The sequence below is a fragment of the Phytophthora infestans genome, genomic scaffold (assembly GCF_000142945.1).
Source record: "Phytophthora infestans T30-4 supercont1.54 genomic scaffold, whole genome shotgun sequence".
NCBI classification, from domain to species: Eukaryota; Oomycota; class Peronosporomycetes; order Peronosporales; family Peronosporaceae; genus Phytophthora; species Phytophthora infestans.
Genome location: NW_003303705.1, coordinates 399,944 through 419,496, shown reverse-complemented (window position 1 = coordinate 419,496; position 19,553 = coordinate 399,944). Strand labels below are relative to the sequence as shown.

Genomic DNA, 19,553 nt, shown 5'->3' with positions numbered 1-19,553 from the left:
CATAAAAAGCTGACGACGTCGGTAGGGGCATAGAAAAGGAAGGGGACCAGTCTGTGAGCTGTGATCAATTGTGCTCTGGCGTATTTGGGCGAGGTTCATGCTTTTGGTGGACAATCCAGAAATGAGTCGCAAATTGGTGCAAGGATTCTTGCTTTTAAATATGTTTGAGAGTCCAAATTAAACCGAGTTCAAAGTTAGAATCTAACAGGAAGACGGATGTTCAAAAATATTCGATAAGTTAATTAAGACAAAATCAACATTGCTTTGTTCGCACCCATGAGCCGATTACGGTCCATTAGCGCACACACCCCTCCACACTGTGGAGAATATCATTCGACGGATCAATAGTACAAGTTGGTGGTGTGGTGCATCGTCCCGGTGATCGGGATGGCCTGCTGATGCGTGTCGTGTTTGTCGTGTACACAGTGGGTGCACGTCACGGAAGCCACATTTCTTACTGGTTTGTTTATTTTTTTATTTTTTTCTTCATATAAAATTAGTTTTGTATTTACGTGTTTAGCCAATTTAAGCGCTGAAAAACGTGATTCAGCCAAAACGTAGCTACATATATAATTTAATCTACCTATTTTTAGTAGCTCAATCGAAAATAGCTTACCATCAATTTGAAAACCAAGCATTTCGAGGCATTTTAGGTTTTTCTAAAAACGTTTGTATAAAACCTCAAAAACCGTAAGAATCAGAATAAAGCCTCGCTGAAAGAACACGGCCTTACAAGCCCTGCTTCGATTGCCGCTGTCAACGACAATGGCCGATTCTGTCTACAACGCTGAACGTTGCATTAATTATTCGTATTTACTGTTTTGTGAACGACTGTTTACTTTTACCGTGCATCGAATGCTGATGTCTTGTAGCTTCATGGTTATCGTAGGGACCAAGAAATACTTGCCCCGAGCTTCAACTTGAAGCACATCATTCGTGATCATCACTCGGTTATAGGGCCGTTCTTTGCCAAAAAATAACGGTGGATTATGCTTCCATGGCCCAATCATTTCACTCGGATCCAAATGGCAGTGGACGCCGTATGGTTAGAGATGGTTTCAGATTTGTAGTGTAAAAAACGTTTAAAATGCTTCAGAATGTTATAAACACTTTAGAAGTATCCAAAAGTCTGAAAGCCAGTGAGGATTTCCCAAAGTCGAGATCTCAAAGGCACAGTTACTAGTAAGGAAAACTTTTTACGCCCATGACTACAACCGAGGAAGCTGCGATCAACTCGCCACCTCAATTGGAGAGCTTGCCGCTCCCGGTAGCCTTACCTGCAGTGTATCCAAGCAGCCAACGCTCCGTTTCCGGCAGGTTTCCATCGCCTCCAGGCTCGTCACGACAGAGAACGCTTCGTTACAGCCCCTACCAGAGGGATTCATCACCTCTAAGACCTCTCGAAGGCCGCCCAAGGTCACCAGCAAGCTCATGTAGAGTGATGTTATCGCCTCCCCCCAACTCCTCGCCCTCAGTGCAACCCCCCCCTACCCCAACCCCGCCGAGCTTACCACGAGCTGTAGCTTCATCTCGATCCCCCCCGCACTTCAACGCCTGTTCGATCTCCCCTTACACTCCGTTTCCCGCGTACTCCTCGAACGTCAGCGCGCTCACCCCGTACTCCAGGGTCGTCACGACGACCACGAGCGTCTCCTTTGAAGAGAGGACGCCCGCGGGACGACATCTGGAAACACTACACTATCGAACGTGAGAATGGTAAGAAACACGGGCGGTGTAACTATTGCGGCGTTCTGAAGAAGAACGGTAAGCCGAGTGGCAACTTGTTGGACCACCTGGTGAAGGCCAAAAAGTGTTCTAATGTCCCTAGAGATGTGCAGATCTCTCTACGACCAACACCACCTTCTGTACCAGCGGTGACACCGTCACAACCGACTGCAGAGTCGGCGAAAAGGGAGATTGATCAGGACACGTACGAAATGGCACTTGCACGGGTGTTTTTTTGTGTGCTCTACCATTTATGCTACTTGAAGCTCAAGTATTCCGCGACTTTATTGCTTTGGTAGCACCGTTAGTGAAGTTACCTTCACGTCACAGGTTGAGTATGGTGCTGTTGAAACAAGTACGCGATGAAATTCGTTCGAAAGTTATTGACCTGATCAACGCACATACCTACGTGCCACTCGTTAGCGATGGTTGGACGAATACGAACGGCTCCAGCAATATAAACTTCATGGTGGTTGCCCCAGGGATGCCTTCCATACTCTGGTCGTCATGGTCCACGAGATCAAAACAGCACACGGCCAGGTACTTTGCTGACGAAATCGACAAAGTTATTGCTGATATCGAGCAGGAGACGACTGCTGAAGTAGTTGGCGCCGTCACGGATAATGCTAGTAACATGCGAAGTGCGTCAGGGCAGGTCCAGACCAGGCGCCCAAACGTTATCAGTGGTGGTTGTGCGGCACACGTTTAAAATTTACTGATGCAGGACGTTTCTCACTTTACCGCCGTTCAAGCTGTTGTGTCAAGAGCCGTGACTGTCACTCGCTTCATAAGGGACCATCTTGCTCTATTTGATGAGTTCAAGCGTCTGCAACAAGGGGTTCGAGAGGCTGGAATGAGGGCCAGGATTCTAGTGTTGCCTGTACCAACACGTTGGTACTCTGTCCACGCATGCATGCGGAATGTGCTAAATAGTCAGGAGATCCTGGAAAAAAACTCTTTGTTAGCTTTAGTTTCGAGACGTTTAGAGACCGCTATCGTGGAACCCCATCAAATCGAAAAAACTACGCTACGTTAATGGATTGGTTCGTGACGATGGTTTCTGGAGCAGTTTAAGAACTATTGTGCGCATGTTTGACTCCATTATAGAGGCCCTGCGCACGCTGGAAGCGGACAGTGGATTTATTTCAGGAGTCTATCAGTGGTTTCAGTGGCTGCGGTATCACACAGCATACGGTGTGACATCGCCTGAAGGAGAACAGCCGCAACCAGAGCCAGCAGAAAGCGACTTGGAACAGGAAGGCCATGACCAGGACGGTGCTGGGATCGGGGTGCTCAGCGACGCGGTTGAAATTCTATCTTCTACTTTCCATACTAAGAATCAACACGAAAGTGGGGCTACATCGAATCCAGATTCCCGCGATGATGGCGAGTATACAAGTATTACGTCAGCTCCACTTGATGAACTCCAAACCTTTTTCCGCGGGAAGATGAAAAAACGGTGGAAATACGTCCACACAAATGCGATGGCCGTTGCTTTCTTGCTAGATCCAACAACCAACCTCGACGACTTCGTCGGTGATGATGACGAAAATGTTGACGATCAAGTTTGCAATTTGGCAATCAGGTGCGGTCTGATAACCCCTGCTAATGTGCAAAGTTAACTGCTGAGATTCTCAAGTTTAAATGCATGAAACGGAGGGGCGGTGAAGATTTACGAAGAATGTATTCTGAAGCATGCCCGCGGGATATCTGGGGGAGCAAAGGATGAAAAGAACTACCGCCTTTTGAAGAAGGTAGCTGCGATTGTATTTGCGATACCGACATCTTCGGCAGCAAGGTAGAGAGCTTGGAGCATCTTTGATCATATTCACACCAAGCGCAGGAACAGACTCTCAGTCGAAAAGGTTGAAATGCTGGCATACATTTACATCAGCTACGGTACAATTCGAAGTGGTGAAATCGACCTTGCTCGACATCAATCGTGTCCTGAGAGCATTGATAACGATCACGAAACTTTAACTTGAATACAATTCCTTTCACCTCCTTAGTTACGAAAAACTGTACCAGCACCACCTCCCTTCAAAAGACATCGTCTCGGGTCGAGACTCTCGACTTCACACGTAATCACGAACGGTGCTGATTGTTTTGCCGGCGGCAATCCTATCGTTTTCCGCCAGCGTCGATATTGCCAATAAACTAATACTGCAAAGTAGCATAAAGAAAAACAACAATTCGTCTTTCGCATTGAATGTATCTCCTGTTTGGGTTTGCTTACTTCAGTGCAACTAGCAGTATAATAATGATACAAGTAGTAAGTACGCCACGACTTACATGCCTTTATCATCGTTGTGACAGCTTTTGCTCCTACGGCAGCTCTGAATGGCCTTACAGCAGTTTTGGGTGGTCATCTTGTCTATCCATCAGCCCTGGAAGCCGTTGTTCTCCTTACAACAGCTCTGGGAGGCGGCCACCATCCTTCCAGCAGCTCTGGGCGGTCGTAGTCGCCCTTTCACCAACTCCAGTCGGGGTCTCCATTCTTCCAGCAGCTCTGGACTGTAGTCGTGGCCCTTCCAGCAGAATCAGGGCTGCCGCCGTCGTTCTTACTGCAGCTGGGGGCGGCCATCAGTCTCCTTCAGCAGCCCCGGAGTCCTTGCGGTAGCTCTCAGCGGCCGCAGTGATCCTTATAGCAGCTCTTGGTGGCCGTCGATGCAGCTCTGGGTCTGCTGATGTCTGCTCGGAAGTCCAAAAGTGTCTATAAGTCTGCACCTCGAGTTGAGAATATTATTTCTGTTAGTTTTGCATGCTTTTGAATTTTGAACGGAACATTGGACGTTTTCTGGAAGTGTTTTGTATAGTTTAAAAGTAGTCCAAAACCATCCCTACGTATGGTCCATTTAATCCACGTCCACTCTGTGAAATTAGGGTTGGTGGCCGTGGACGGAAGGTGGACGGGAGGAGAGACATACCTGACGGGATAGACCGACACCTTTGGCTGGAGTTTATACAGCTCATTCCATCAAGTCTCCTGAAGCACTCAGTCCACATCAGCAACCAACGGTCCCCTGTCAATCTATCGCCATGCCCTCCTCCTCCGTTATGTCTCCTCGTTTGCCTTCACCAACGGCACCTCCAACTACCGCTACATCTGACGGCGGCATTCCCGCGACTGCATAGACTATTGGTGATGTCATGTACAACAGCACCATGAATCTAGAGGAAGCCGAATCGTGTCTGATGGCATTTGAAGCTAAACAACTTCGCACAGAGTGTTACCTTCGACAGCTAGGTATCGTTAAAAAGGGCCCGGACGCCAACGACCACAAGTCAGGATGTGTTGCGTTATTAATGCAACAGAAGCGCGCGTTCAGCGAGATGCAACGTCTAGGTGTGGAGGAAGGTCCGGCTAAACGCGTTGTAGTGGAACAAACAGCAGCAGTATCGTTTGGACGTTGGCTCGATCGCGAAGACGACGAGTGATCGCTATGATCTCGCTGGGTGTGCGCATTTCGTTGCGATAGTGGAAGAGAACAAATGCAAAGCGATCAAAGTGATACATCGCAGTTATAAGATAATATTAGATGTCAACCACCCCTTCTTCAACCTTAGCCACTAAGGCCATCCACCAGTTTTAAATTTGTTCTTAGCCGAATCAAGCACAAAAAGTACCATCCACCTTAACTCTCATCCACTTGCAAGAAATCGGCTAAGAACGGCCGTTAGTAAGTACTACGTAAACATTTCACGTAAGATTTAATATTCCCGGGAAACGCACGGTATTAGTCTAACTAATTAGAGTATTAATCTTGGGGCGAATAAAAAAATTAAGTTCGTCGTAACTTACCACGAGCTTAATTTTTACAACTCGTAAGAGTGATGATCACGAATGATGTGCTTCAAGTTGAAGCTCGGGGCAAGTATTTCTTGGTCTCCCTACGATAACCATGAAGCTACAAGACGCCAGCATTCGATGCACGGTAAAAGTAAACAGTCGTTCACAAAACAGTAAATACGAATAATTAATGCAACGTTCAGCGTTGTAGACAGAATCGGCCATTGTCGTTGACAGCGGCAATCGAAGCAGGGCTTGTCAGCAACATCCCACAGTAATTTATACGAAGGTTCGGTGTTGGAAGATGAACAGAATGGAGATACATGTATTAGGAGGAGGGGGGGGGCACCGGATTTTTTTTCGTTCTTGTATCGAGCTGGTACAAGTCGGTCCAAGACCGTGAACACGAAGACATCATTGGCGGCATGGCACTTGGCCACTCCCTCGTAGTAATGCGGCTTTCCTCGCTCACATTCGACATTCGACGTCGGCAAGCCATGTCTTTGACGGTTGTGCCGTCGCGACCTGCGAGCAGTTAGACCAGCCAAGAAAATGAGTCCCCGTCGCCGCTTTTGCTCGAAAATAGCGTCACAAAAGTTCTATTACTCGCATCTCACGTCTCGGATTTGTAGGTGCAACAAGCCGCCCCCACCGCGACGGTCACGATTCGTGGCACGAACGAATGCACACGAACTTGGCTACGACCATGCCCCTCTTGTGCGGGAGACTGCAGTGTGCACCCTACGCCACGTGGGCAAAATCTCACACGAATAAGAAGCAGTACCCAAATCTCATGAAATAAAGCGCCCAACTCTCATCAAAAAGGCCCAACTCTCCGGCCCGCAACCGACGTTGAAGTGGCCGGCGAGCGAATCACGCCGTCTGGCGTGCGATACGATACGACTGAAGAGCAACGTCTGACAGGCGCGAACGCACCGACAGGTCTGTGAAGTAGCGACTAGTGGAGCAATCCTTAGCGCCAATGCCGACACCGCGCACCGAAGTGGACACGCCACGGCAAGAGTAGCAGCCAATATCCGCCACGGAGCAGGACAATACTTCCGAAGTACAGTACTCTACTTCGACAAATCTATAGCTGGCAGCTCGTCATCGGCGGCGTGTTGGCAGCGGAGACTTTGGGGCGAGCGAGAGCGGGTCGCCATTGGTCCAGCGTCCAGCGGTTGTTCCGAACAGTGTCACTCTTAGACTCGTTGCGCGCATAGCAAGGCGCGGAATCTTATTCTCTACAGTACGGCAGTCGTGTTAACCTTCGAAAGTCGCAACATGGTGGTCAGCATGCTCGCGACCTCTTCTTCCATGTGCATTGCTGCCTTCCCTGCGATCGGCTTCGCCTCCGGCAGTATCATGAGGCGGCCTTGGAGCGGACAAAACTCATTCTCGGATTTACTTACTACAACAACAATCACCTGTAAACAGCGCTCAACCTGCCCGTTTCGAGGCCGGTCCCACGTCAGCCACAATTACGACAGCTATCGCCACCACCGCCTACACCACGAGCATGCCGCCGTCCGTTCAACCGCTCTCTATTTCGCTCGACTTTTTCGACATGACCGGCATGAACCCAGAGCAGCACACACCGCTGTCCTCGGCCTCGTCTTCTCCTTCTTCGGAGCTCAGCAAACCCAGTCCCTCCGGTAAGCTCAAAAAGCGCAGTAGCGCCAAGGTTCTCTCCACCAAGCGGCTTTCAAACGAGGAGAAGCAAGCCAAGAACCGTCTCTTTGTCAAGCGCTGCTACTACAAAAAGCGCGAGGCACTCAAAAATCTGCGCGAGGAGGTGTCCCAGCTCGAGAGCGAATTCACCTCGGTGCTTCAGCGGTGGGAAGAGCGCAACGAAAAGTCGGCAGAAGCCTTCCGGGACGGTAAGCGCCATATCTCACCGCAGGACTTGTACGCTGAGCTCACGATTGTGCGGGGCTCGTTGGTTGAAGAGCAGCAACGACTGAACCTCCGACTCGCGGACCGTCACCTCTTCCGTCAACGACTCCAGCAGCTCTACGAGCCCACACGATGAGCGCCGCTTGGTCGCCTAACTGTTTTCGCGTTTGTACCGAGCGTTTCGTAGCGCAGCAAGATTGTTTTTTTTTGTTCTGGAGCGAGTCAAGTTCGCCCGTGCCTCTCGCGCCTGGTTGAGCAGCCCCAGATCTGCAGATCCGCTTAGTATTTACTTCATTTAAAATACTATTTAACTAAAAATGGAGAGAGGGACGTGCTGCTGGATCCATCGAGCTGTAAATCCGAGGTTGTACTAATACTAATACGTATTAGTCTTAAAAGGCGCTTGTCATCTAACTAAAGAGGTTCATGTACTTCTTCCGTTAGAGCATTCCCGCCAGGGATACATTGCAGTGAGAAGAATATGGCAATATTTGTAAAGATTAATTTATTTTTCAGTTGTGCAGTCGATAAATTGTGGAGGGCTACGTCTCTGACACACTTATTGTGGGCATACCCGATATAGTACTCAAGTTGTAAATATAGAGATGCGACAATTTACTCGATGTTAGTTTATTTTATCACTAGAAAAGGTCTGACAACATGACACCGACGGCTCGACGCTCTCAGCAGGAGTGTGTTCGAGTCTCTTTGCGCTGGTTCATTTTCTGGTGGGTCATTATCCTCGGTGTGCACTGTGCTGCATGTGGCTACAATGCAGTGTACGCCCTGTTCTACTGGAACTTTGGTGACACGTTTCTGAGCTACACTCTCGAATTAAGCCGGATCAGCATACCTCGTCAATATTTCCTCACCGTATCGTACGTGTACATACTGCTAGCGTTGATGCATGGCGTAGGTGCGCTACTGATGATCATCGGTTCACTTACGCACTGGACCTTGCAATTCTCACTTTGGAACTCGAAGCAGTCCTCAGCTAGGATTATTCCTAACACGAAACAAAGACATGCGAGAAGATGTGGATGTTGTGATAAAATTGGGATACATTTATCAAGGTTATACCAAAAAATAGCTGGTCGACAAGGACTTCTTGGAGTGAATGGGAAATATTTCCACTCTGTTTTTATTTGTCGAGAACTGCTCCAGACAACGCTCCAGACCATACAAGCTATCCGAATGAGTAAACACTTGCCACGCCTGTTACTTAACCGCTTCTACGTAAGCTTAGTGGCAGTTAATTGCTGGTCATGTATCCTCGTCGAGTCTCGTTGGTTCTGGAAACACGAAGCTCGTCGTCGATTTGCAGTGATCTTGTGCGACGTAGTGTTGAATCTCGTGTCAACTTTGGGGATGCCTCTCATCATCACCTTGAGCTATCTTGATATGTATCGCGCGGAAGCTCTTGGCTTTAATTCCTCGATATTGGGAGACGAAGTGTGGGTAGCTCAGTTGCTTAACGAAGCGCAAATAGTCGTCGTAGTTTCGTGGTCGGATCTCATGAGCCGTGTCGCTTTCACGTTGGGGCTTGTTGCTAGCACTTCAGGCTTGAAGGATTTGCTTCGAATCGGTCCAAGCAATGGAAATCGCGTTGTGAATGAAACGAGTACCGTAAACAATCTTTCGAGTGTCGTGCCGGTATATACAGACGCCGCAAAAGAGGTTCATAATCGCGTCTCTGATGCTAGCTTCACCACGATTAGGGCTTGCTACAAGGTAGTTAAGTCACTACCCCCACGTCGGCGCCTTGCGTTGAAAATGGTTTACATTGCAAATGCTGCTTGGGGAATTGTGCTCATGGGGTTACACATCCAAGCTTCGATTAAAAAGCCCCTCTACGAATGCGCTGCAAAAGTGCATCCGATGGCAAATCTACTGCCTTCGTGTAATGTAGTGAACTTTGACTGCTATGCGATGGGGATTTCTGGTAGCTTGGATGAAGTTCACAATGAGTGGAGTAAATTTGACAAAACGACATCGTGGACACTCCGTTTTCTCCACTGTCCGGCGTTGGAAATGCCTTCAAGTGTTCTTGAATTTCACGGCTTACAGCAGATCGAAGTGTACAACACAACAATTGTTGATTGGGGTACAGCACAAGCCTAAATCACCCAGAAATGGAGGTTTTATCTGTCGTTCGTGTCAATATGACGGATGGGCTTCTTCCACTTGGGTTTCAGTCACCAGATTTTCCATCACGGTTGAGTCGAATCAGCTTCTGCGAGACGAATTTGAAAGCTCTTCCTGACGACCTTGATTCGAAATGGCCACTGCGCGCCGGATTTTATATGGAGAACAACAAACTGACAGAAATCCCACGCGTTCTTGCCCGGTTAAAGCCGCTATATCTCATGGCGGGAGGAAATCCAATCACCCGGCTTCCATCGGAGCTCTTCGAGGCAGTACTGGGTTATTTCACTCTTGGAGGGACGAAGCTCACCGAACTACCTCAATATGTGGCTGAGCCGTCCACTGCTTTGTCCCATTTCGACGTCACCGATACTGGTATCTCGTTCTTTTGGTCTTGGATGGATCCCCTCGTTGAGGATATGTTTGGGGTCGCGCCTCTTGTGGCTGCTGGGGGTACGCCGTACTGCTATGAACTCGAGAGTATTATGAGTGGATCGTCCTCCGAGTTCAGCGCTCCTTTTCAGATTGGTCACTCCTCTCTACTTATGAACGCGTCGACTGAGAACTGGGATACACTCGTTCAGGCTGTAGATTGCTCACCGTCGTACGGTCTGACGCTCTTCCCACTCGAATACTGGGATGCACGCTACGGCTTAAGCGGTAGCGATCTCTGAGTAAAAAGGGCGATAAAAAACTGTTTTCTTTCGGTAAACTTGCACTTCCAGCACTTTTATTTCACCGCTTCCACTAGTTCGTGGTACTAGCTGAGCTTGTTTATGCATCAAAGTAACAAGTAGTATACTAACGCTGAAGTACTCTGCACAACAAGCCAAGGCTTTGATTGAATTACTGAAACTGCTCGAGTATTGAGGTTTGGATGCGGCGGTGAAGGGTTAAGATTCTACGAGTGCCGTGAATAATTTTTAGCGCTGCAGCGCTCTCAGCATGCTCCGTGGATGCCCCACAAAGGTAGGTTGACAGAAAAATACGTTTTCGGCCTGTACGGTCAGGAAGGGTATTTCACGAAGCCTCGACTAATGTAGAGCTTTTGTTGGTCACGTAGCTAAACAATTTATGCTCTTGGAGCAGAACCAGCATGTTTGAAATCGAAGTTTGCACGAGACAAATGCACCTCGCCAAGATCGGTGGGAGATGAGAACAGATGAGAGAAATCGGAATATAATCGATAGACCGGTAGTAGGATATTATATGATCACGCTGCTAAGTGGAATTAAACTGCTAATGGAAGAGTTCGAAGACGGTTCCTCTTGCTGCCGTCATAAATTTACCAGGCTCCATAAATCCCCCAGCCAACTGTTCCACCGGATTCTCTTCCCTTTCGAAAGGAGACGAAGCTTACCCCCCCCCCCTCACCGGCACACGCAAAGTGACTCCGATCAAGCACCCTTTAATTACATATTTAGAGCTGCAATTTTTGCGAATATTGTATTATAATTATAATCGCCCCCCCCCGTGTCGAACCTATGCTGTGCAAGCTTGGAATAGCTGATTCATTGAAGCCATGCGTAATTTCTCAAATGCTGTTAATCAAAATAAAATTATTGTGAGCTCTGCTTCGCATGGCTTGTCAGCGCATCGCTCCGAGATGGAAGTAGCTCGCATGCCAAATCGCATCAACGCGAGCAGCAGCAACAAAACTCCCGTGATACTTTCAAAAGTTTGGCTCTTTTTTTGGACTTAAGGCCTTTTGTTTAGTGCCAGTTATTTATTGATTTAGTCGATAACTAATCAGCGACATTGCAAAAATTGACCGCTAAATTTATAAAACGGAAAGGAATACAGCTCGTGCCAGTTTTACTCAATATGGGAATCAGGCTTTCGGATTATTCAGATTCTTGCTTTTTTGTGAAATCAGAATTTGCAGGTAAACATTCGACTTTGACAAATACGTTATTGTTTTGATAAGAGCAATATTCCAAGATACATGTACAGTGTACATTGCTGGGGTTGTCAAAGGCATGCTGAATTGAATAATGAGAAGGACTGAGCTGGATGCAATCCCAAGGACTTGCCAACCAACTAAGCAGTGGTTGGCTCCCAGTTTGCTTAGCTGAGATTGTGTAGATTTGTGAAACATGGGCTACAAATAAAATATGACATAATATTATTATGTAGGGGCGTTTGTCAAAGTTTTGTCAAGGTTTAGTTGAATTGTTCAGCTTTAAACGATGCGCTTAAGTTCGCATTTTGACTTTAGTATTGTCCAAACGGGTGAAAATGCTCTTAGGAAAATAGTGCAACTTCAAAAAAAAATTGGGCAGCGCTCCGCCTCGGTTTATTCGGGCTATAAGATTTGCGCAGTGCTATTCTTGAAAGTGATTTTGATCTACGTATTCTATGGACGCTTTCCACAAATGAAGAAATCATAGCACATATCTGCTGCAGATATGCAGTGGGATTTCACTCTATAGGTCGGCATAATTTTTAAAATAGCCTCATAAACTCTGTGACGCTTTCCAGATTCCGTAGTCCCACTTCGTCTTCCACGTTAAAGATAATGGGCATGTTTGTCCGAACATAAAGACAGTGAAAATTTTCCAGGTTCTGCTTAGGCGAGGTCGATGTGGTAAAAAGTGATTAGCGAGCAGAGATAAAAAACAAAAACGAAGGGTCGAAGTGGTAATGCCCTACTATCGTTTTTACTAATTGTGGTGGGAGTCAGTTCTAGATCCCATTTTGAGATGTCAGAGACACACAAAGTCCCCCGAGATCCTCGGCTGGTTTGGTCGGAGGACCGAGTGCAGACACTACTACAAGCCAGGGTAGTTACGTATGAGCTCAGCTTTTTCAAGAACAACGCGCGAGCGCAGCTTTCCAAGCTATGGGAAAACGTTCGACGCAAGCTAAACAAGAAGCACTACCTTGCAGCAAATATCAACCAAGAAAAGAACATATATCAAGCCTTGACCGCGCAGTTTGCAGATATTCGAGCGGATGAGATGTCTATCAGAAGGCTATCGCCTACCCTCTTACTGGCCGCTGCTTGTAGGCTACTTTGGAGACAAGAAATGACTGTGCAATCAGGATTTTGGGCAGTCTGAGCCACCGATGCCACACAACCAGGCAGCGGTGTCTTTACAGGAGGAATAGCTATCGGTTCGAACGTGACGAAGATTAACCGGACGAGCTGCCACCGTCCAGCCATAACGAGGGTGACTCGCTGTCATTGAGACTATCGACGACATCGCAATCCCCGGGGAGAAGCAGTCGCCCTTTCCTTCGGGCGCGTATCAGAACTTTAGAGAGGATGGTAACATAAATTGGGACGGAGCCAACGATCATTTGGAGGGCGGATCCAGATACGGTGACAGCAGCTCCGGTATGGAGGGCTCCAACACCGATGTTAAGCTGAACTATACGCGTGATGAAGCAATTGCTCAAGAAATTAACCGGCACGATTCGCTTCGAAGGTGAAAGAAGCTAGATCTACCCCGAACTCTTGTTCCTTTTGGTGAGTCACTGGTCTCAGCTCTAGCCGTACCTGAAAGTTGAGCTCAAGAGCACATCTAGCGCTCAGCAAACGCAAGTTAGCATCATGACATTGCTCGATCAACTTCGAGATGCGGTGGATCAATCGAGAGATGTGAACACTCAGCTACTTACGTTTTTTAAAGAGACAAATGTCTACGAATTTATGTTTTAAAGTGCTGCGTTACTGGGAGATACGACGTAGTCTACAGCGCCGAAGAATAACGCGAAAATTGCATTTACATGCTCCTGAACGTGAACATCATTCGTCGCACGACGCCATCATTCGTCGCACGACGCCACGCTTTCCTTAGCCATCGTGCTTGGGTTTTCTTGTTCACTTTATGCTTCAGATCAATTAACCAGTTGTGCAACACGAGCGTCTCCACGATGATCATCACCATGTACTCTGGTGTCCCTTGCTGGAATGGTTGTTTGTATATGCAGAATATGCCTTTGAGGCGGCCGAATGCTTGCTCCACGATGCGTGTGCAGCTATGATTGTAGTTATACTTGCTTTCCGTCGGATCCATACCTAGTCAAATTGGATCTGGCGCTAGCACGTGTAGCATTGGGACGCAGAACGCCGAATACAAGCTCCCGGCGCAGGCTAATGCAGGTTGCGACTGAGCAATCGCTTTCAAATGGCTTATTACCGTGTCGTATCTCTGGCATTCGCACCACCTTCTCAAATGCGATGGGGCTGACAGTGTAATACGGCGACTGTACCTTTTTTAAAGCTGAATTGCTCAATCGACTTCTACTTTAAATCATTTAGCCCTTGAATGAATACAAGTGATCTTGGCGGTGAACAAATTGTAAATGGATTGTTTTGGTGGTTTGTTGACTCCATATCGAGAGGTTTTTGTAAGATACAACGCTACATTATGCATTTCCGACCTCTTAACCTCGATAATTTCCCGTACTGGTCGTCCGGTAGCTTCGTACCCTACTCCTTCTTTGACAGAGTGCTGCTGAAGAGCATCTGATCCTGGTGCGCGCGCGCGCCTTCTCCTTATCACGTCTGGTGCGTTCCTCTATTTCCAGCTTTTCCCGACGCCGGCGTTGGTCAGCTTCCAGTCTCTCGGCTTGGTAGCGTGACTCGCTCGCGACAATTTCAGTACGTCTGCGCTGCTCTTAATCAGCTCGGTGATCTCCCTCGCGACGTTCATTCTTCGCGCGCATCATTACCGTCAGATCGATGATATTGCCGCCCATGTTGTTAAACGTGTTTTCCGGGACTTCGAGCCGCGTCTTCAGCTGGGTTGCCGCCTTGGTCACTTTCACGCGCTTGACGTTGGCGATAGCCTGCTTCGAATAGGTAGTCGTTGTCCGTTGCGGCTCGCTTGCGCTGAGCAGTGTCGCTAAAGGCGGCCAGATTACCCCCTCCCAGTCGGTTTGAAGAATAAGTGAGCTAGAGATAGCGCTTGAATTACACTTGATCACTTACGCAACCAGCAGGCGCCTTATCGATTGGCCTCGCAGTCGGCGCTGCGTCTGCTGTCGGTGTCGTCAGCAGACCGACTGCGTTTTGTCAGCAACATGTCCAACACAAAACCGCGTACCGTGTTGGTGAAGGTGCGTCAGGAAGTTTGGTCGGTCGCGTGGCTTGAGGTTGCGCGATGTTTGGTATATCCAAAAGTGAGAGCTCAAGGAGACTGCGTGCTGTCGGTAGTGAGAGCTCACGCGCGACACAAACGCATCCGGGCTCGAGCCCAAAGTGAACGCATGAGGGGGCGCAATGATCGCAAAGATAAGTCAGTAGCACGTAAGTCTAGTAGGTTCTTTTCTTTTGGTGCGAAATCGTTTCTCGACGCTGTTTCACAAGAGCGTGAAGTTCAAAAGAAAGAGGAGCTCAGCTATACTTCAACGTAAAAGTAGATTATCAGTGCTTGCTACATCCAAATTGATGAAGAAAATGAGCTTACCAACGCCACACAGCTCACTACGACTGCTATTTGACGAGCAATACGTTTACTAAATATCATGCTGGCTCTAAATATCGCGGTGGCGGCAAACATCAACACCGCAGCGATAGCCAAACCAGAGACCTCTTCCGTAGTCCACCGTTATCTCTTCACCTTGGTGCATCCTCCGGAGTGGTCACCACAACCGTAGTCCGACGTCCGTTTGCAACCTCGACGAGCTGCGCGACCGGTGCGCTCGAGTGGTTTACAAACCGCATTAAGACACCAAAGTGAGCAGCATTAATAGAAACACGCATCGGGTGTCTCGGTAGCCGGTCTCTGAGTTTTGACATGTCGGTAGGCCTCGTTTTGCGGGCAGCGCGTTGGATCAACACTTACGTGTTCGACTTAACCGAGATACTCTCCGAACACCTCACCAGCATCAATGCGTTCTGCGGCAACAACAGATAGCTGTCGCGTGCGCATGTCCCTTGCCAAGTAGACCTTGGATGAATCCTCCAAACTGTTGCCACATTTGGTATCGTAAGGGCAGCAGGCCGGAGTGCACAAGGGCTACATCAACCAGTTCTGACAGGTGCCCACTTGGCATGGTGAGAACCCTCGCACCAACCGAAGTGGGGCACCTTCGTAAATACCACACCGGTCGGGTTAAACAGCGTTCGTAACTGGCCTACTTGATATGGCCACGTGGTGGGTAGGAATCGATCCTAAGAATTGGTGGCGCGGGCCTTGGACCTGAAGTGGGGCTAGTCCGCATGAGGACGCTTGAATTCACCGATGGAGATACCGGTTCCCGCCGTTGCCTAGCGGTTTGGCTAAGCGGGTGTTTTTTGGCTTGATGCTCACGTCGAGAACGGCTTCACGAAGTGGCGTGGGGTCAGATGACCGAGGAGGTGCTGGAGGCGTCTCCTGCAGTACTGGGGACGAGGTCGTGGGTCTGCGTGGCGCTCGGTCAGGTGGTGTCGTTGGGACGGTAGGCGCTTGTGCAGGTAAGGGATTTGTCACAGACTTCGGCTTCCCCCCACCGTTTTATGGCGGTGGCCATGGAGGGTTTCTAGTGCCTGTAGATCTGTCGGACCCCAATGACTAAGCCTTCGTAACGCGAGTTTGCATGGTCTTGCCGCGAGGCACATTTGGTGGGGTATTGTCCTCCTCATCAGAGGACTCTCCAATGCAACGTACTTGCCAATACAAGGCTGAGTGGGTCATTGTCTCTATGAGAGATACATGCTCACGTTTGTCGTAGCTCGCTTGTGAGAATAAGGGAAAGTGATATCGTTTAACTTTAGTCCGGCCTTTATGAAGTACTTTCCTAGAACCTTGTAAATCATAAACTCACTCCGATTACTGTCTAAGGAGGAGATTCATCCTGAGTCTCCTTACATCATAACAGAGTCCCCCATCTTCGACGAGGCAGGTCAGAGCTGGCGCATGTGAATGGTATCTTGATAGCGTTCACGACGGAGCCGTTGCTGCGTACAGCATCCACTTCGTAGGGCCCAGCATAGACTGGGTCGAGTTTCGCTCGCCGCGGGTCATTGTCTGACATGACCAGGTCGCTCGGGACACACTCGTGCGTATCACGTCCGGCATTTTCTCTGGCGGTAGCCTTTGCCACATGAGCCATTTTCTGCTCTTGTCGAGCTTTCTAGTCGACCTCGTACGGGACATCGCACATCATATCACGGCCAAATGCTGGTTGAGACGGGCTACACCCCACCATGGTATGGTGCGATGTAAGCAGCGCGTACGCTACAGCTGACAGGCCGTTTTCCCATTCAGCCTTGGTTGTGATAGACTTAGATCGTAATTTCTCATTAATACAGCGGTGAACCCTCTCGATTGTAAAATTAGCTTGCGGGTTGCCACCGTCGTGTTGCAGTTTCAATCCCAAGGGGGTCGAGGAGCTCACGAAATTCGCTCTTAAACTCACTGACTGCGTCAAAGATGCAAAGTTTCGGTCGAGGGTATTTGTTGAGCCATACGCGGTCTAGAATTCACGCTGCTTCTGCGCTTGATGAGTCTTCTTGTACGACAAGCTCACGTAATCATGTGCTAGTATCTATAATTGAAACTGCACCCCAATTCCGCGGCCCTATAGATCCAATTGATGCGATAGCTATTTCATTCCATGGTTGGACTTCGACCATCTTTGTCGGGAACTTACCATCAGCGTGAGGGGGGGGGGGCTTTTGCAGCGAGCACAAACTTGGCAGCGCTGGACCCACTTCTTAATATCATTATCTACACCACGCCAATGAAAGACAGCCTTGATCAACTTTGTCATGATAGTAAATCCGGGATGAATTAGCCATTAATGATAGGTTCGCATAATGGCGGGTCGCAGCGGCAGTGGAACAGCGATGTTACCATCTTTCACGGTTGTAAGCAGTTTAACTCCAATTAATTCTCGCACCACCACGCCATCTGTCGGCTTCAACATTGCTTTTACTTGTTCGTCCTTGATTGAACTTGGCGCCAGGGAGAATAGTTATGCACCTTCTAGAGTGCTAGTAGCGACCACGTGAGCTAAGTATCCAGTCGTTTCTATTGATAGTCTGGACAGCGCGTCTGCTACTACGTTATCCATGCCTGGATGTAGATCCGCTCGGGTCCGTACTCTTCAATATCTAATCTCCAACGAAACATTGTCCAATTAGTAATATTCTGGAACGTCGAATTACGATGATCAGTAAATACTCGTATCTTCTGCCCCACACAATCGAACGAAATTCGCGTAGCATCAAACAAACACTGAGCAATTCTTTTTCGTTGGTAGCGTATTTGCGCTGTGTGTCGTCGCACTTAGAGACCAAAATGCAAGGGTTTGCCCTCTTGCATGAGCACCCCCCCCCCAAGTTGGTAATCAGATGCGTCCGTGTAGATATCAAAGTCGGGATACGCGAGTAGCGTGGCTTGACTAATCATCTCCTTGGCTCCATCAAATGCAGCTTGTTCGCGAGGCCCCCAACGAAATGAAACTCGAGACGATGTAAGCGCAGTAAGGGGTGCTAATGTTTGCGACCGGCTTGGCCATAAATCCATGTAGTAGTTTACCATACCAATGAACCGACGCAGGTCACGGATGATTCGCAGTCGTGCTCAGCACTGTATCGCCTCCACTTTACAAGCAATGGACCGTTTTCCTTCCGTGGAAATGCTGTATCCTAGATAATCCACGCTTGCTTTTTGCCGCGTGCACAACAACACCTGTGTCCGTTAATCACTTTAGAACAGTCTGAATATGCTCGAGATGCTCATCAAAGGTTTGTGAGAGAGTTAAGACGTCATCCAAGTAAATTCGTACATATGTGAAGTTCCCCAATATCTGCGTCATGTCAGCATGAAATTCATGAGGTGCTGTGCTGATCCCCATAGACAATCGACAACAGCGGTATTTTTTCCACGGAAGCATGGCCGTATTTGATCTACTCTGTAGGGCAAGTAATCGACTATAATATCCCATTCCGAGATCGAGCGTGGTAATAAACAAGGTTGAGGAAGCTCTCGAATCAAGTCTTTTATCTTGGGCAACGGGAAGTAGCTACGCCAGAGCCACCTATTCCGTCGCCGAAATTCAGAGAGAAACCGTACTGAGTCATCGGTTTTAGAGATTACGATAGCTGGGGCAGCCCAAGAGGAGTCTTTGTCTGGCTCCAGAATTTCCAATCGGACCAAACGTTCCAACCCCTCCAATTTGGCTGCTTGTAGATTGTGTGGAACACTGTACAGTGCTGCGCTGATGGTATTGCATCCGACTTCATCGGCAATACGAAGGGAAGCAATTTAAGCTTTCCAGCGTATCCCAAAAATATAACCTTGATACCGTGCAGCGCCGCACTAAGTCGTTTTTGTTGACTCCAGCGACAACGTATCTTTCGGAACGAGTACTATAATATTCACAGCTTTTCCGGTCATATCCGAAATTCGATTTACGCGTTCGTCGGGGTTAGTAACAGCAAACAAAGCAGGTTTTTTGTTCTAGAATCATTGGAATCGTGACGCCATCTCACGTAATGTTTCGCTCCTTCAAATCGAATACGATACTTTGTTTTTCCAAGCAATCAGTCCCTAAAATGATTTGATAAACATGTTTTTTTGCAATTTGGAACACATGCGCTAGTTGCCGAGATGATGAGAAATCTTCTATATTTAAAGGAAGCTCGATACTTCCACAAGTCGTCTCCATATTTCCAGCTGCGCTCCGATATTGGCCTCGTCCTTTTGGCACGTACCACGATATTACCTCCTTTGCTACTGTAGACTTGCTGCATCCCGAGTAAAGTAACGCTAAGAACGTCTTCTTTGAAAGTGGATAACTCCGTTGGACGCGCACTTGCATCCCCCGACTGGTAGATATTGGCGCTCGTGCTACTGCGATGTCATGTTGCCCATGACTATTACACCCCAGGCCTGCGTTGGCTGCCTCCATGTCTACGTCACTGCTTTCATCTTCGTCGAATTGTACTGCGTTTACCTCCGCCTTCATCGTGTTTCGGTCTCCCATACTCGTTTTGAAACGTTTGTTAGCATTTGGTCGGTACTTGGCGACTTCGGGTTCCGGAAGCATTCCGGATTTG

The 19,553-nt window shown here is 48.3% G+C and overlaps 4 protein-coding genes across 4 annotated transcripts; 2 read left to right on the top strand and 2 right to left on the bottom strand.

Moving 5' to 3' along the window:
- Positions 1-341: 341 nt before the first annotated feature.
- PITG_17421 (uncharacterized protein) lies at positions 342-1,976 on the bottom strand (the record flags this gene model as incomplete). The annotated part of the gene is made up of 6 exons (XM_002896691.1): positions 342-457; positions 617-659; positions 1,278-1,368; positions 1,574-1,684; positions 1,856-1,893; positions 1,935-1,976. The coding sequence occupies 6 exons, from the start codon at positions 1,974-1,976 to the stop codon at positions 342-344; spliced, it is 441 nt and encodes a 146-aa protein (XP_002896737.1).
- Positions 1,977-4,715: 2,739 nt separating this feature from the next.
- On the top strand, positions 4,716-5,255 carry PITG_17420 (cleavage induced hypothetical protein; the record flags this gene model as incomplete). Its single annotated transcript, XM_002896690.1, has 1 exon — positions 4,716-5,255. The coding sequence occupies one exon, from the start codon at positions 4,891-4,893 to the stop codon at positions 5,161-5,163; it is 273 nt and encodes a 90-aa protein (XP_002896736.1).
- Positions 5,256-6,922: 1,667 nt separating this feature from the next.
- Positions 6,923-7,757, top strand: PITG_17419 (uncharacterized protein; the record flags this gene model as incomplete). The annotated part of the gene is made up of 1 exon (XM_002896689.1): positions 6,923-7,757. The coding sequence occupies one exon, from the start codon at positions 7,035-7,037 to the stop codon at positions 7,545-7,547; it is 513 nt and encodes a 170-aa protein (XP_002896735.1).
- Positions 7,758-13,284: 5,527 nt separating this feature from the next.
- Positions 13,285-15,136, bottom strand: PITG_17418 (uncharacterized protein; the record flags this gene model as incomplete). Its single annotated transcript, XM_002896688.1, has 5 exons — positions 13,285-13,540; positions 13,994-14,082; positions 14,237-14,431; positions 14,496-14,545; positions 15,127-15,136. The coding sequence occupies 5 exons, from the start codon at positions 15,134-15,136 to the stop codon at positions 13,285-13,287; spliced, it is 600 nt and encodes a 199-aa protein (XP_002896734.1).
- Positions 15,137-19,553: the final 4,417 nt, after the last annotated feature.